This window comes from Bufo bufo, chromosome 4, assembly GCF_905171765.1.
Source record: "Bufo bufo chromosome 4, aBufBuf1.1, whole genome shotgun sequence".
Taxonomy (NCBI): Eukaryota; Metazoa; Chordata; class Amphibia; order Anura; family Bufonidae; genus Bufo; species Bufo bufo.
The window spans coordinates 287,013,426-287,029,101 of record NC_053392.1 but is presented as its reverse complement, the minus strand read 5'-3'; the positions used below and the strand labels follow the sequence as shown (position 1 = coordinate 287,029,101).

At 41.8% G+C, this 15,676-nt stretch overlaps 1 protein-coding gene across 3 annotated transcripts in view; it reads left to right on the top strand.

Moving 5' to 3' along the window:
* FILIP1 (filamin A interacting protein 1) overlaps positions 1-15,676 on the top strand; it is a 240,705-nt gene that overhangs the window by 186,449 nt on the left and 38,580 nt on the right. For all 3 annotated transcript variants that reach the window (XM_040428664.1, XM_040428661.1, XM_040428663.1), the window contains exons 3-4: positions 7,811-7,984; positions 12,325-12,503. In XM_040428664.1, coding sequence (XP_040284598.1) covers positions 7,811-7,984; positions 12,325-12,503 — 353 coding nt within the window. The remainder of the gene's footprint in view (positions 1-7,810; positions 7,985-12,324; positions 12,504-15,676) is intronic.

Genomic DNA, 15,676 nt, shown 5'->3' with positions numbered 1-15,676 from the left:
ATAATCATTACATGTTTTAAAAAACTTTTTCTGTTTTTTTGCAATCACATCTTTCTCTACTTTCATTATAGCATTCTTACTTTTCTCACATAAAAAAACATATTCAAATTAAGGTGGGCCTGGCACACATGAGCGACTACATGCTGCAGTGCCTGCGCAACGACAGCAGAGTTGCCCACATTTTAACGTGTGCGGACTACTGGGTTGCCACCCTGCTGGATCCCCGGTACAAAGACAATGTGCCCACCTTACTTCCTACACTGGAGCGTGATAGGAAGATGCGCGAGTACAAGCGCACGTTGGTAGACGCGCTACTGAGAGCATTCCCAAATGTCACAGGGGAACCTGTGGAAGCCCAAGGCGAAGGCAGAGGAGGAGCAAGAGGTCGCCAACGCAGCTGTGTCACGGCCAGCTCCTCTGAGGGCAGGGTTAGCATGGCAGAGATGTGGAAAAGTTTTGTCAACACGCCACAGCTAACTGCATCACCACCTGATACGGAACGTGTTAGCAGGAGGCAACATTTCACTAACATGGTGGAACAGTACCTGTGCACACCCCTCCACGTACTGACTGATGGTTCGGCCCCAATCAACTTCTGGGTCTCCAAATTGTCCACGTGGCCAGAGCTAGCCTTTTATGCCTTGGAGGTGCTGGCCTGCCCGGCGGCCAGCGTTTTGTCTGAACGTGTATTCAGCACGGCAGGGGGCGTCATTACAGACAAACGCAGCCGCCTGTCTACAGCCAATGTGGACAAGCTGACATTTATAAAAATGAACCAGGCATGGATCCCACAGGACCTGTCCATCCCTTGTGCAGATTAGATATTAACTACCTCCCCTTAACAATATATTATTCTACTCCAGGGCACTTCCTCATTCAATACTATTTTTAATTTCATTTTACCATTATATTGCGGGGCAACCCAAAGTTGAATGAACCTCTCCTCTGTCTGGGTGCCGGGGCCTAAATGTGTGACAGTGGCCTGTTCCAGTGGTGGGTGACGTGAAGCCTGATTCTCTGCTATGACATGAAGACAGATTCTGTGCTGACATAAGGCCAGATTCTCTGTTACGGGACCTCTCTCCTCTGCCTGGGTGCATTGGGCCTAAATGTGTGACAGTGGCCTGTTCCAGTGGTGGGTGACGTGAAGCCTGATTCTCTGCTATGACATGAAGACAGATTCTGTGCTGACATAAGGCCAGATTCTCTGTTACGGGACCTCTCTCCTCTGCCTGGGTGCCTGGGCCTAACCTAAATGTGTGACAGTGGCCTGTTCCAGTGGTGGGTGACGTGAAGCCTGATTCTCTGCTATGACATGAAGACAGATTCTGTGCTGACATAAGGCCAGATTCTCTGTTACGGGACCTCTCTCCTCTGCCTGGGTGCCTGGGCCTAAATGTGTGACAGTGGCCTGTTCCAGTGGTGGGTGACGTGAAGCCTGATTCTCTGCTATGACATGAAGACTGATTCTGCGCTGACATAAGGCCAGATGTTACGGGACCTCTCTCCTCTGCCTGGGTGCCTGGGCCTAAATGTGTGACAGTGGCCTGTTCCAGTGGTGGGTGACGTAAAGCCTGATTCTCTGCTATGACATGAAGACAGATTCTGTGCTGACATAAGGCCAGATTCTCTGTTACGGGACCTCTCTCCTCTGTCTGGGTGCCGGGGCCTAAATATGTGACAGTGGCCTGTTCCAGTGGTGGGTGACATGAAGCCAGATTCTCTGCTATGGCATGAAGAGACTGATTCTCTGCTGACATGAAGCCAGATTCTTTGCTATGGCATGAAGAGACTGATTCTCTGCTGACGTGAAGCCAGATTCTCTGCTATGGGACCTCTGTCCAATTGATATTGGGTCATTTTTTATATTTTTTTTTTATTTTATGTCATTTCCCTATCCACATTTGTTTGCAGGGGATTTACCTACATGTTGCTGCCTTTTGCAGCCCTCTAGCTATTTTCTGGGCTGTTTTACAGCCTTTTTAGTGCCCAAAAGTTCGGGTCCCCATTGACTTCAATGGGGTTCGGGTTCGGGACGAAGTTCGGTTCGGGTTCGGATCCCGAACCCGAACATTTCCGGGAAGTTCGGCCGAACTTCTCGAACCCGAACATCCAGGTGTTCGCTCAACTCTATTCGTGACCCATATCCGCTTCCTCTGATCCAGGACCTGTTTAACCAGATTGTTGGGGCTAAAGTTTTTTCTAAGTTGGATTTAAGAGGGGCATACAACCTAGTCAGGGTCAGGGAAGGGGACGAATGGAAGACGGCCTTCAGTACCCCTGAGGGTCATTTCGAGAATTTGGTTACGCCCTTTGGTTTGATGAATGCTCCGGCCGTCTTCCAACATTTTGTGAACAGCATTTTTTTATCATTTAAAGGGAATCTGTCACCTGCTTTTAGCATTTTAAGCTGTCACCATTGCCATGTTCACTAAAGTACCTTATTTCCTGCAGTCTTCTTCTTACTTTATTTCATTTTGTCCTTTTGATAAAAAAGCCCTTTTTCTCATATGCTAATGAAGCTCCAAGGTGCCCAGAGGGGCGTTTTTTTCCTCTCTGGTGCCCAGTGACGCCCCCCTGCAGTGCCCAGCCCGCCTTAATTTGAATCCCAAGAACGCCTCCTGATCCTGAAATAACCTCCCACAGCCCCGGCAAACGGTTCCGCCCCCTCCCCACGTCATCGTTTACCTTCTAGAAATGCCTCGTCCTTCTTCCTGGCGGTACTGTGCCTCCGAGATTTGTCTGCCGACAGGAAGAAGGATGGGGCATTTCTAGAAGGTAGACGATGACGTGGGGAGGGGGCGGAACCGTTTGCCGGGGCTGTGGGAGGTTATTTCAGGATCAGGAGGCGTTCTTGGGATTCAAATTAAGGTGGGCTGGGCACTGCAGGGGGGCGTCACTGGGCACCAGAGAGGAAAAAAACACCCCTCTGGGCACCTTCGAGCTTCATTAGCATATGAGAAAAAGGGCTTTTTTTATCAAAAGGACAAAACGAAATAAAGTTAGAAGAAGACTGCAGGAAATAAGGTACTTTAGTGAACATGGCAATGGTGACAGCTTAAAATGCTAAAAGCAGGTGACGGATTCCCCTAATGGGGAAATTTGTACTGGTGTATCTACACATTTTGATTTTTTTCTCCTGATTTCAAGACTCATCGGGACCACCTATGTCAGGTCTTGCTGATTCTGCGGGATAATAAATTGTACGCTAAACTGGAAAAATGTGTGTTTGCGGTTCCGGAGATTCAATTTCTTGGTTTTCTTCTCTCCGCTTCTGGTTTTCAGATGGACCCTTAGAAGGTCCGCACTGTGCTTGATTGGGAGCTTCCTGAGAATCACAAGGTGCTGATGCGGTTTTTGGGTTTTGCCAATTATTACAGAAAGTTTATTTTGAATTATTCCTCTGTTGTTAAGCCACTCACTGATATGACTAAAAAGGGGGTGGACTTTTCCTCGTGGTCGGTAGATGCGCTTAAAGCCTTTTCTAGTATTAAAGAGAGTTTTGCTTCCGCTCCCATTTTGGTACAACCTGATGTCTCTCTACCTTTTATTGTTGAGGTGGATGCTTCTGAGGTGGGTGTGGGTGCGGTCTTATCTCAGTGTCCCTCTCCTGCCAAATGGCGGCCGTGTGCCTTTTTCTCAAGGAAACTCTCCTCTGCAGAGAGAAATTACGATGTGGGAGATATGGAGTTGTTGGCCATCAAATTAGCTTTTGAGTAATGGCGCCATTGGTTAGAGGGAGCCAGACACCCTATTACCGTGTTTACCGACCATAAGAATCTGGCCTACTTGGAATCGGCCAAGCGTCTGAACCCGAGACAGGCCAGATGGTCTTTGTTCTTTTTTAGGTTTAATTTTGTTGTTACGTTCCGCCCTGGGGTTAAAAATGTGAAGGCGGATGCGCTGTCATGTTGTTTTCCGGGAGGGGGGAACTTTGAAGACCCGGGTCCCATTTTGGCTGATGGGGTGGTCGTCTCTGCTCTTTATCCTGATTTGGAGGCAGAGGTTCAGGCAGCCCAGGCAGAGGCTCCTGATCTTTGTCCTCCTGGGAGGTTGTTTGTGCCTCTCGCTTTACGACACAAGGTTTTTAAGGAGCACAACGATACTGTCCTTGCTGGGCACCTGGGAAGTAGAGCCGCATTGGATCTCATTGCTCGGAGATTCTGGTGGCCGGCTCTTCGTAAGACGGTTGAGGGTTTTGTGGCAGCCTGCGAGACCTGCGCTCGTGCCAAGGTCCCTCATTCACGGCCATCGGGTTCTCTCCTCCCGTTACCCATTCCTTCCCGTCCTTGGACGCATCTGTCCATGGACTTCATTACGGACCTGCCTCATTCCTCGGGAAAGACTGTGATTCTGGTGGTAGTGGACCGTTTTAGCAAAATGGCGCATTTCATTCCCTTTCCTGGGTTACCCAATGCTAAGACTCTGGTGCAAGCCTTTGTTGATCACATTGTTAAATTGCATGGCATTCCTTCAGACATCGTTTCTGATAGGGGCACGCAATTTATTTCCAGATTCTGGAAGGCCTTCTGTTCTCGCTTGGGGGTTCAGTTTTCGTTCTCTTCTGCTTTTCACCCGCAGTCGAATGGTCAGACCGAACGCGTCAATCAGAATCTGGAGACATATCTGCATTGTTTTGTGGCGGAGAATAAGGAGGATTGGTATTCTTTTTTGTCCCTTGCTGAGTTTGCTTTAAATAACCATCGCCAGGAGTCCTCTGATAAGTCACCATTTTTTGGTGCATATGGGTTTCATCCGCAGTTTGGGACATTCTCTGGAGAGGGGTCTTCTGGTTTACCTGATGAGGAGAGATTTTCCTCGTCTTTGTCATTTATTTGGCAAAAGATTCAGGGTAATCTGAAGAGGATGAGTAAGAGATATAAGCGTGTGGCGGATAAGAGACGTGTGCCTGGTCCGGACCTGAATGTGGGTGATCTAGTGTGGTTGTCTACAAAGAATATCAAACTGAAGGTTCCCTCCTGGAAGTTGGGTCCTAAGTTTATTGGGCCTTACAAGATCTTGTCCGTCATCAATCCCGTTACCTTTCGTCTTGATCTTCCTCAGACTTGGAAGATCCATAATGTTTTTCACAGGTCCCTATTAAAACCTTATATCCAACCTACTGTACCCTCCTCTTTGCCTCCTCCTCCGATTTTTGTTGATGGTAATCTTGAATTTCAGGTCTCTAGGATTGTGTATTCTCGCATTAGCCGTGGTTCTCTTCAGTACCTCGTTCATTGGGAGGGTTATGGTCCTGAGGAGAGGATGTGGGTCCCAGTGGCGGACATTAAGGCACTCGTCTCATCAGGGCTTTCCATAGGTCTCATCCTGAGAACCTGGGCTCTGAGTGTCCTGAGTCCACCCGTAGAGGGTCACCGCCAGTTCTGTGAGAAGGTCTGGCAGACGTTCTTCTCTTTCATTTTGTCATCTCCTTTCCTTTTGCCAGATGTCACTCATTTAGACTAATCATCTTCCTTTATATTCCCTCCCATACTGCCTCACTTTGTGGTTTATATTACTTCCTGGATGAAGTGTTCACTGCTGGAGGCTGCTGCTATGTTTTCTCAGATAAGTCTTTTCCTTTATTATGTTTCCTTGCTGGCTTGATTCTAGGTGACCCTGACTCTGTCCGTATTAAGTGCAGGGAGCCGGTGGTCGTGTCCCCTCACTATTATAGGGTTTTAAGGTGTTACACAGTCTTAGGTACGTGGGCATGCAATCGTCTACCATTGAGACCCTTGCATGTGCATAGCAGTCAGGGAGAGCTCTTAGGGTTTTATAGGGCTCACCTATATGCTCCTTAGTTTGGGATCAAGCCAGTCAGTCGTTTATTTATTAGTTCCAGCTATCTGCAACTTCATCCGTGACAATAATAAAACAGAGGCCCTTAGGTCCTATATAGACAGAGGCTTCGGTCATCAGAATAATTTCATCTAGTGGGCCAAAGGGAATTCACTCTGACAATGATAGATTGTATCCCCCCTTCACTTGTACACCTGGGTCTACTTTGGTGGTGACCTGATATCTTACTTTTTTTTTTTATACTTGATCACTATGACTGCCAATAGGGCATGGTTTTTATTTCCTCATGCGTCCCATGCCTCTATGAGTTGATGTTCTGACACAGAACAAAACATTTGGGATCTTTACAATTATGTTAGCATGGACAGTCATTTTAAAAACAGATCCACACTGTTTGTCTTATGATTCCCTATTATGGATCATCTAATAAAAGATTCATACTTACCTGCTTCTTGCTGCTCTGCTCCTCTGCCCTTGGTCCCGGTCCACCATCTTACGTTCTTTGGCTGTTTTTACTTCCAGACTGGTATGGACATGGTCACATGTGCCACTGAAGTCAATGTCTGGCGTCAGCTGTGACATGTAGTTACTTACATCTTCCCCATGCTTTTTTTTCCTAATTTGACCTCGCTGTGTACACAAATCACTCTGGTATACACCTTGTCTGTAGTACCTCCTGTTTCTTTGTTATAGCTGCGGCTGCTTCGCTTACCCTGCCTGGTGGCCTGAACTGGCCTCCCACTGTCTCCTTCTAGATGGTCTGGCCACCAGGTCCACTCTGTGCCTCATCGCAGGCTGTGGCCTACCTCCCTAGCCTCCTCTATAGTGCCCGTAGGGCATATGCATGTGCTTCCTCTGGCTCTTAAAGGGCCCGCACACAACAGAATCTTCACCAGCTGATGGCTGGTAGTCCTGTGTACTTACTTTACCCTGTGGGGAGGTGCCTGAGCTAAAGGTTCCTTAGCTTGCTACCGTAAGTTCCCTAGGTTGATCTGTTGTCTGCCCATGTACCGAACTTTGCCTGTTTACTGTTCGCTGACACTCTGCTGCCTAACCTAACCTGTGTCTGTTACCAATATTGATTCTACTCTGACCCTTATCGTACTGCATGCACTCAGCTAGCCCTGACCTTGCTTGTCCACATATTCTGTCTGACCTCTTGGGTGCCCAGGACCAGTGTCTCCAATTGGTTAGCTGTTAACTACACAGAGACAATTCCAGTAGGTAGTGGCCTGGTGGTTCCCCTGCAGCAAATTCCAGATCCCTGTATAGGGGTTATATGGTGAATACCAGGGGACCGCCAGGATAAATCCCTTAGGATTACCCCCAAGCCAAAGCCATTGGTTAACACAGCAGTTCCACACACACTGCAGTAACACTGTTACCAACCAAACCCATGATGCACTTCTCCAGTCTCTGCCACAGCTCCAGCACCATCCCTAAGAATGCCCAGCTAGTTTGTAGCTCCTCCCACCCAGCTGGTTACATAGACACTCCTCTATCACTGCCCCTGCCTTGACACATCCATGGACATAACATCACAGGAAATAAGCAAGAACTGCATGGACATGGTCATGTGACCACATCCTAGAACGAAAGATGATAGGAGCAATAAAGGTAAAAGACATTACAAAAACATTACAAAATTACAGCACCTTCATAAATGATTAATTTAAAGGACGTTAAAACAAATTGGAAACCCCTTGAATGTATTATTAAGAAATAAAGTAATTGATTGTAAAAACTGTTAAAGAAATTGAATATGGGAATGGTTTACTGCACTGGTGTAGAAGCTGTATGTGGACAGTACACAGGGACGCTTCCTAGCAACATGTCATGCAATATGACTGCAGCCGTCTGTATTTGGCAATGTGAAGTGGATTCGAGAAGAAGTTCTTGTTGAACTAGCTGATGGTTTCAGCTCTTGCACCAAATGTCAATTTATCAGGAATGATTTAAGTTATATAATCTGCAACTCCTCTAATCATATCATATTTCATTTCCACAGGCTAGGGAGGATGTCATTCATATGCTAAAGACAGAGAGAACTAAACCTGAAGTTCTGGAAGCACATTATGGATTTTCAGCTCCTGAGGAGGTCCTGAGAGCACTGCACAGAGATGCTATACTTTCAAAGGAGAAGTCCATAGGAGAAGATGTTTATGAGAAGCCAATGGCAGAGGTACACCAATTACACTGATCACTGGGATCTCATTTTACCATACAGTATTTACTACAAAGATAACTTCACAAGGGTTTTCATCTATCTATCTATCTATCTATCTATCTATCTATCTATCTATCTATCTATCTATCTCTATCCATTATCTATCTATCTATCTATCTATCTATCTATCTATCAATATCTATCTATCTATCAATATCTATCAACCTATCTGTTTATCTATTTTATGTATTATTTATCTATCTCTCTATTAATATCCTATCTATCTATCTATCTATCTATCTATCTATTTTTATGTATTTTCTATCTCTCTATCTATTTTCTATCTATCTCTCTATCTATCTGTCTATCTCTATCTATTATCGCTATCTATCTATCTATCTATCTATCTATATATCATCTCCTATCTATTAAAAATATCTATGTTTATATGATATATATATATATATATATATATATATATATATAAAAAAAAATAAAAAAAATTCTGTTATGGAGTGAATAGATAGACAGAAAGAGTGATAGATGAGAGATAGAATTATCTATCTAATATCTATCTATTCCCAAAATGTGTGCATGTTTATGTTATAAATACTTCTTTTTGTTCTATTTCTATTAATATATATGAGGCCACTTGGTTTACGGGTCAGTTTACCTTTAAGAAACTGATATGCTGTGCTGAAAACGCCATGTACTTTATGGCATCTTCAAAGCCTCTACTTAATAGTGTCAGAGTATTAATAATACCCACACCACACTAATCCTATCACGTCACCCTTCTCTCCTCATACAAAGTCAGCATGCTCACTCAGAAACTGTGCAGGAACATAGTGCAGCCATGGCACATACACAGCTTGTTATTGGACACACACCTATGCCTGTCCAATGTATATTCAGTGGCTCTAGAGGTTGTATAATCTCTCTACTCAGTGGCTATATGGACTCCATAATCTATAGACCTTGTACAGTGCCTGTATATTACATGCAATCTATCCCTTCCTTATGAAGCGGTGAAACGGATAGTCTGCTGTAGTCTTTGTCCTGGTCCCTGGAGCTTCAAGCCATTAAAAAAAAAATCAGAAAATTACTCAATACTGAATATCAACATTTAGAAGAGTAATACTATTTTATGTGAAATTGTATATTATACAGGTTAAATATGTTTAATATGAGAATATGCAATGACAGGGAAGGGGGCCTGTTATATGGACAGAAGACCACAGATCCTATAATTCCAAGCTGATAGGTGGCATTATTAACATAAAATGTTCCTCCAGAGTGCCAGTCAGGGGCGGAAAATTCCCCTTCCCCTCCTTGAGCCCCTTCAGCTATTTAACAGAATGGAGAGATTCCTTAGACACAAGGTGTAGCCCTACAAAGACGAAGGCTCACTTTTTCTGGTCTATTGCTACTTAAAGGGCTATTTAATGAGTCAAATTAATGTATACCTTGTGAAGGGCTCCCCATTTTCAGCACAGAAAACAATGTATAACTATGTAATACAAGCTTAAAGATAAGAAGCTTCAAATATGTAAATGGTCAGAAGTCTTTGTAGAGTAGTAATCTTTAGTGCATGAAAGTATCTAATGCAATGGGCAGTGAAGAGAAGAGAAACCTTAGGGGATAGATAAGTAGATATGGGATAGATATGAAATAGATAGATATGAAATATATAGATATTAGATAGATAGATAGATAGATATTACATATATAGATAGATATTAGATAGATATTAGATAGATAGATATTACATAGATAGATATTACATAGATAGATAGATATTACATAGATAGATAATAGATATTACATAGACAGATAGATAGAAGATAGATATTAGATAGATAGATATTAGATAGATAGATATTAGATAGATAGATATTAGATAGATAGATATTAGATAGATAGATATTAGATAGATAGATATTACATAGATAGATATTAGATAGATAGATATTACATAGATAGATAGATAATAGATATTACATAGATAGACAGATAGATAGAAGATAGATATGAGATAGATATTAGATAGATAGATAGATATTAGATAGATAGATAGATAGATATTAGATAGATAGATACTGTAGATAGATAGATAGATAGATACTGTAGATAGATAGATAGATAGATAGATAGATAAGGATAGATAGATAGATACAGTACAGACCAAAAGTTTGGACGCACCTTCTCTTTCAAAGAGTTTTCTTTATTTTCATGACTATGAAGGCATTAAAACTATAAATTAACACATGTGGAATTATATACATAGCAAACAACTGTGAAACAACTGAAAATATGTCATATTCTAGGTTCTTCAAAGTAGCCACCTTTTGCTTTGATTACTGCTTTGCACACTCTTGGCATTCTCTTGATGAGCTTCAAGAGGTAGTCCCCTGAAATGGTCTTCCAACAGTCTTGAAGGAGTTCCCAGAGATGCTTAGCACTTGTTGGCCCTTTTGCCTTCACTCTGCGGTCCAGCTCACCCCAAACCATCTCGATTGGGTACAGGTCCGGTGACTGTGGAGGCCAGGTCATCTGGCGCAGCACCCCATTACTCTCCTTCATGGTCAAATAGTTTTCCCAATTTTTCGGCTGACTGACTGACCTTCATTTCTTAAAGTAATGATGGCCACTCGTTTTTCTTTACTTAGCTGCTTTTTTCTTGCCATAACACAAATTCTAACAGTCTATTCAGTAGGACTATCAGCTGTGTATCCACCTGACTTCTCCTCAACGCAACTGATGGTCCCAACCCCATTTATAAGGCAAGAAATCCCACTTATTAAACCTGACAGGGCACACCTGTGAAGTGAAAACCATTTCAGGGGACTACCTCTTGAAGCTCATCAAGAGAATGCCAAGAGTGTGCAAAGCAGTAATCAAAGCAAAAGGTGGCTACTTTGAAGAACCTAGAATATGACATATTTTCAGTTGTTTCACACTTGTTTGTTATGTATATAATTCCACATGTGTTAATTCATAGTTTTGATGCCTTCAGTGTGAATCTACAATTTTCATAGTCATGAAAATAAAGAAAACTCTTTGAATGAGAAGGTGTGTCCAAACTTTTGGTCTGTACTGTAGATAGATAGATATTACATAGATAGATAGACAGATATTACATAGATAGACAGATAGATAGAAGATAGATATGAGATAGATAGATAGATATTAGATAGATAGATAGATATTAGATAGATACTGTAGATAGATAGATAGATAGATAGATAGATAAGGATAGATAGATAGATACAGTACAGACCAAAAGTTTGGACGCACCTTCTCTTTCAAAGAGTTTTCTTTATTTTCATGACTATGAAGGCATCAAAACTATAAATTAACACATGTGGAATTATATACATAGCAAACAACTGTGAAACAACTGAAAATATGTCATATTCTAGGTTCTTCAAAGTAGCCACCTTTTGCTTTGATTACTGCTTTGCACACTCTTGGCATTCTCTTGATGAGCTTCAAGAGGTAGTCCCCTGAAATGGTCTTCCAACAGTCTTGAAGGAGTTCCCAGAGATGCTTAGCACTTGTTGGCCCTTTTGCCTTCACTCTGCGGTCCAGCTCACCCCAAACCATCTCGATTGGGTACAGGTCCGGTGACTGTGGAGGCTAGGTCATCTGGCGCAGCACCCCATTACTCTCCTTCATGGTCAAATAGTTTTCCCAATTTTTCGGCTGACTGACTGACCTTCATTTCTTAAAGTAATGATGGCCACTCGTTTTTCTTTACTTAGCTGCTTTTTTTCTTGCCATAACACAAATTCTAACAGTCTATTCAGTAGGACTATCAGCTGTGTATCCACCTGACTTCTCCTCAACGCAACTGATGGTCCCAACCCCATTTATAAGGCAAGAAATCCCACTTATTAAACCTGACAGGGCACACCTGTGAAGTGAAAACCATTTCAGGGGACTACCTCTTGAAGCTCATCAAGAGAATGCCAAGAGTGTGCAAAGCAGTAATCAAAGCAAAAGGTGGCTACTTTGAAGAACCTAGAATATGACATATTTTCAGTTGTTTCACACTTGTTTGTTATGTATATAATTCCACATGTGTTAATTCATAGTTTTGATGCCTTCAGTGTGAATCTACAATTTTCATAGTCATGAAAATAAAGAAAACTCTTTGAATGAGAAGGTGTGTCCAAACTTTTGGTCTGTACTGTAGATAGATAGATATTACATAGATAGATAGACAGATATTACATAGATAGATATAAGAGAGGATAGATTAGATAGATAGATATTTCTTTCCCCATGTTACTATGTGCATGTGGCTTTTTCTTACAAATGGAATCACAGAACATTTTATTAAACATGCCCAGCTTGACCGGCTTGAAGAAAAGCAAAAAGAAACTTACAGACGAATGTTAGAACAGCTACTCTTGGCAGAGAAGTGCCATCGCAGGACTGTGTATGAACTGGAAAATGAGAAGCAGAAGCATACGGACTACATGAACAAGAGTGATGACTTCACCAACTTGCTGGAACAAGAACGTGAAAGGTAGGTAGACCACGAGACATCTGAACTACATACCCTCCTGCCATTGTACTCCATATGCTTGGCTCTTTCCATAGCTCATTTCAATGGAGAGAACAGTGAGCAAGCATTGTCACCTATGCATTCTATGGGGAGAGGCCATTGTGACTCAGGACCCCCATTTTCCCTACACCTAGCAGAAATTCATAGCATATACTATGGATATGCCATAAATGTTTAAGGTGTTTAAATATTGGGTAGCTGCTGATGTCCTAAAATAATATATAGACACCGCTTCCTCTTCTGCTCTAGCACCGCCATTCCCAATATGCTCAAAGTCTCTGGTTTCATAGCTGCATCAATGAGGGCCATAACGTCTGGTGACCACACACAGTGACATCACTGTTCCCACCTTCGATTGGTTGCAGCAGTTGTGTGTCATTACATTAGCGATGTAACCTGAGAGGACCACTTGACTAGAGGTACTGTAGTGGCAGGGCATGTTAGTTATTTTATGATATAAGCAGCTGTCAGAGCTTTTTAAAAATAGAAAACCCCTTTAAGGCTCATTCCTGAAAAATATTGAATAAGCAAATTAGGTTGCCATGTGCATAGTTGTCTCTGGTTAAGTACTGCAGAGCTTGTCAGATTACGTTTGCTTGATGGAGGCCAGGTACAAAGTTAAAAGTTCATGTTCAAGAAGTTATTAATGCTTTGAAATGTAATAATCTGCAAGCACAGATGAGAGCCAACATTTTAGATACAATTAGCATTTTAAAATAACTCATAGGCAGGGCATTTTTGTATGTGTCATACCTGCTTCTGGGGTAGATTTACTAATATTCTCTAAAATACATAATTACGATTGAAAATGTGCTAGTTTTTGGTGTACATGCTTTGCATTGGAAGTGTTTCAGACACTTTTCTAACCTTTTTTATGCCTCCTTCAATAAAAGGACATGGCTTAGCAGGATAGGGGCATGGCTTAAACGCACCTCCATGTGGCAAAAAAATATGCCAAAATTTTGGTGCATTTTTTGAGTAAAAGTTACTTAACTTAGACTAAACATTCTAAAGATACAACAGATTTGTCATCCAGCATCAGTCACTATGATAAATCTGGAGCAGTTTATGACAATGGCCCTGATTTACCATACCTTCACTCCAGAATTCTGGTGTCAAAAAGTTTTCTTTTTTGGACTTGCTCGCACAAAATATTAGCTCTTGCGCAAAAATTAGCAACTTTTTATACGCACTTGCGCAAAATTTTGTGACTTTTTGCATTTTACACCGCTCATTTCAGTTTTGAAATATGGATGGAAAAGTGGGTGTGGTTAGCTATTTAAATGAGTTTCACTCCAGATCTATCATTGAGACTTTTTTTTTTTTAAAGTTGCAATCTCAGGGTGCAGGAGGGTGGAGTAGGAAAAGTGGAGTAGCTTTTCTAGACAGAAGTGTTAGGTCTAAGGATGAGACAAATTTATCAAACAACATGAGACATTTGATAAATGTGGCACAAAGTACTCCAACACAAGCAAAAACTGACTTCAAATATTCTCCTCATGATAAAGTCTCTCGAAGTTTACATGGTGTTACTAAATCTGTCCCACAGTCTTAAACTGCACCAGATGTATGACAGTGACTGGTGATGGATGATAAATCTGTCACATCTTAAGCTGTCTATTCTAAGTTTACACCACCTATGTTAGCGTAGATTTACTCCAAAAATGCACCAACATTTTGGTGCATTTTTTGGCCCCACAGAGGTTAAGCCATGCCCCTTTCTTGTAAAGTCACCCCATCACATTCCATTAACCCATGCCTATTGTCGGCATAAAAAGATTGGAAGAGTCTAACATAATTAGTAAGTGCAGAGCAATGCATGTATGTCAGTTTTTTTGAGCAAACTGTGCAAAAAAGGGAACATTTTCAGTAGTAAATCTGCCCTACCATATCAATGAATAGGTCAGGTCAAGATTAGGCAATATACGCTAAACAACTTCTTAACCACTTCCCGACCGCCCATTGACTATGAACATCCTGGGCGGTCGGCGGTCGGATTTATCTCTGAATGGACATTCTGAACGTCCTTTCAGAGATGGCAGTTGCACTCTAAGAGAGAAGGCAGGGATTATTCCTGGGTGTCCCTGCCTTCTGGATCGCTGTATACACAGCGCTCAACAAGCGCTATGTATACAGCTGAGGAAGCGATGTGCCACATCCTGTCCCGGCCCAGTGATCATGTAACCGCCGGGGCCAGGTGAGTGCAGGAGCTGTTGGGTGTTCCATAGACCACAATCAGCCCTGCACTGAGGCTGTACAGCACAGTATTATGCTGTACAGCCTCTCTGGGGGGTGTATTTCCCCTGTAATTGGAGCTACTAAGTCAGCCCCAGTTACAGGAGAAATCAATAGTTAAAAAAAAAAAAAAAGAAGTTAAATGTCCCCCAGAGGTCTTGTATGACCTTATGGGGGACACAAAGTGTACAATAAAAAAAAAAGAAAAGAAAAAAAAATATTTGATGCAAAGATGCAACACAAAAACATGATTTTTTTCTAAAAATGCTTTTATTGTGTAAAATGTTAAAAAAATAAAAATAAAAAAATAGACCTATTTGGTATCGCCGCGTCCGTAACAATTGGCTCTACAAAAATGTCACATGCTCTACCCCATCAAGTAAACTGTGTAGAAAAAAAATAATAAAAATAATGGCAAAACAGTTTTTTTAATCACCTCACAAAAAACATATCAATCAATCAAAAAGTCGTATGTACCCCAAAATGGTAGCAATAAAAAAAGTCACTCATCCCGCAAGAAACAAGCCCTCGCACAAGACTATAGCCAGAAAAATGAAAAAAATCTGGCTGTAAGAAAAAAAAAATTTGTGTAAAACGTAAAAAAAACGTTTTTATTGTGTAAAACGTAGAAATAAAAAAAATTTAACATATTTGGTATCGTTGCGTCCATAATGACCGGATCTATAAAAATATTACATGATCTACCCCATCAAATGAACTGTGTAAAAAAAAAATAATAGAAAAATGACACCAAACTGCTTTTTTTGTGACTTCACCTCCCAAAAATTAGATAAAAAGCAACCAGAAAGCCAAATGTACCCTAAAATTGTGTCAAAAAAAGACTACAGCTTGTCTCGCATAAAATAAGCTCTCACGCAGCTTATTCAACAAAAAATAGT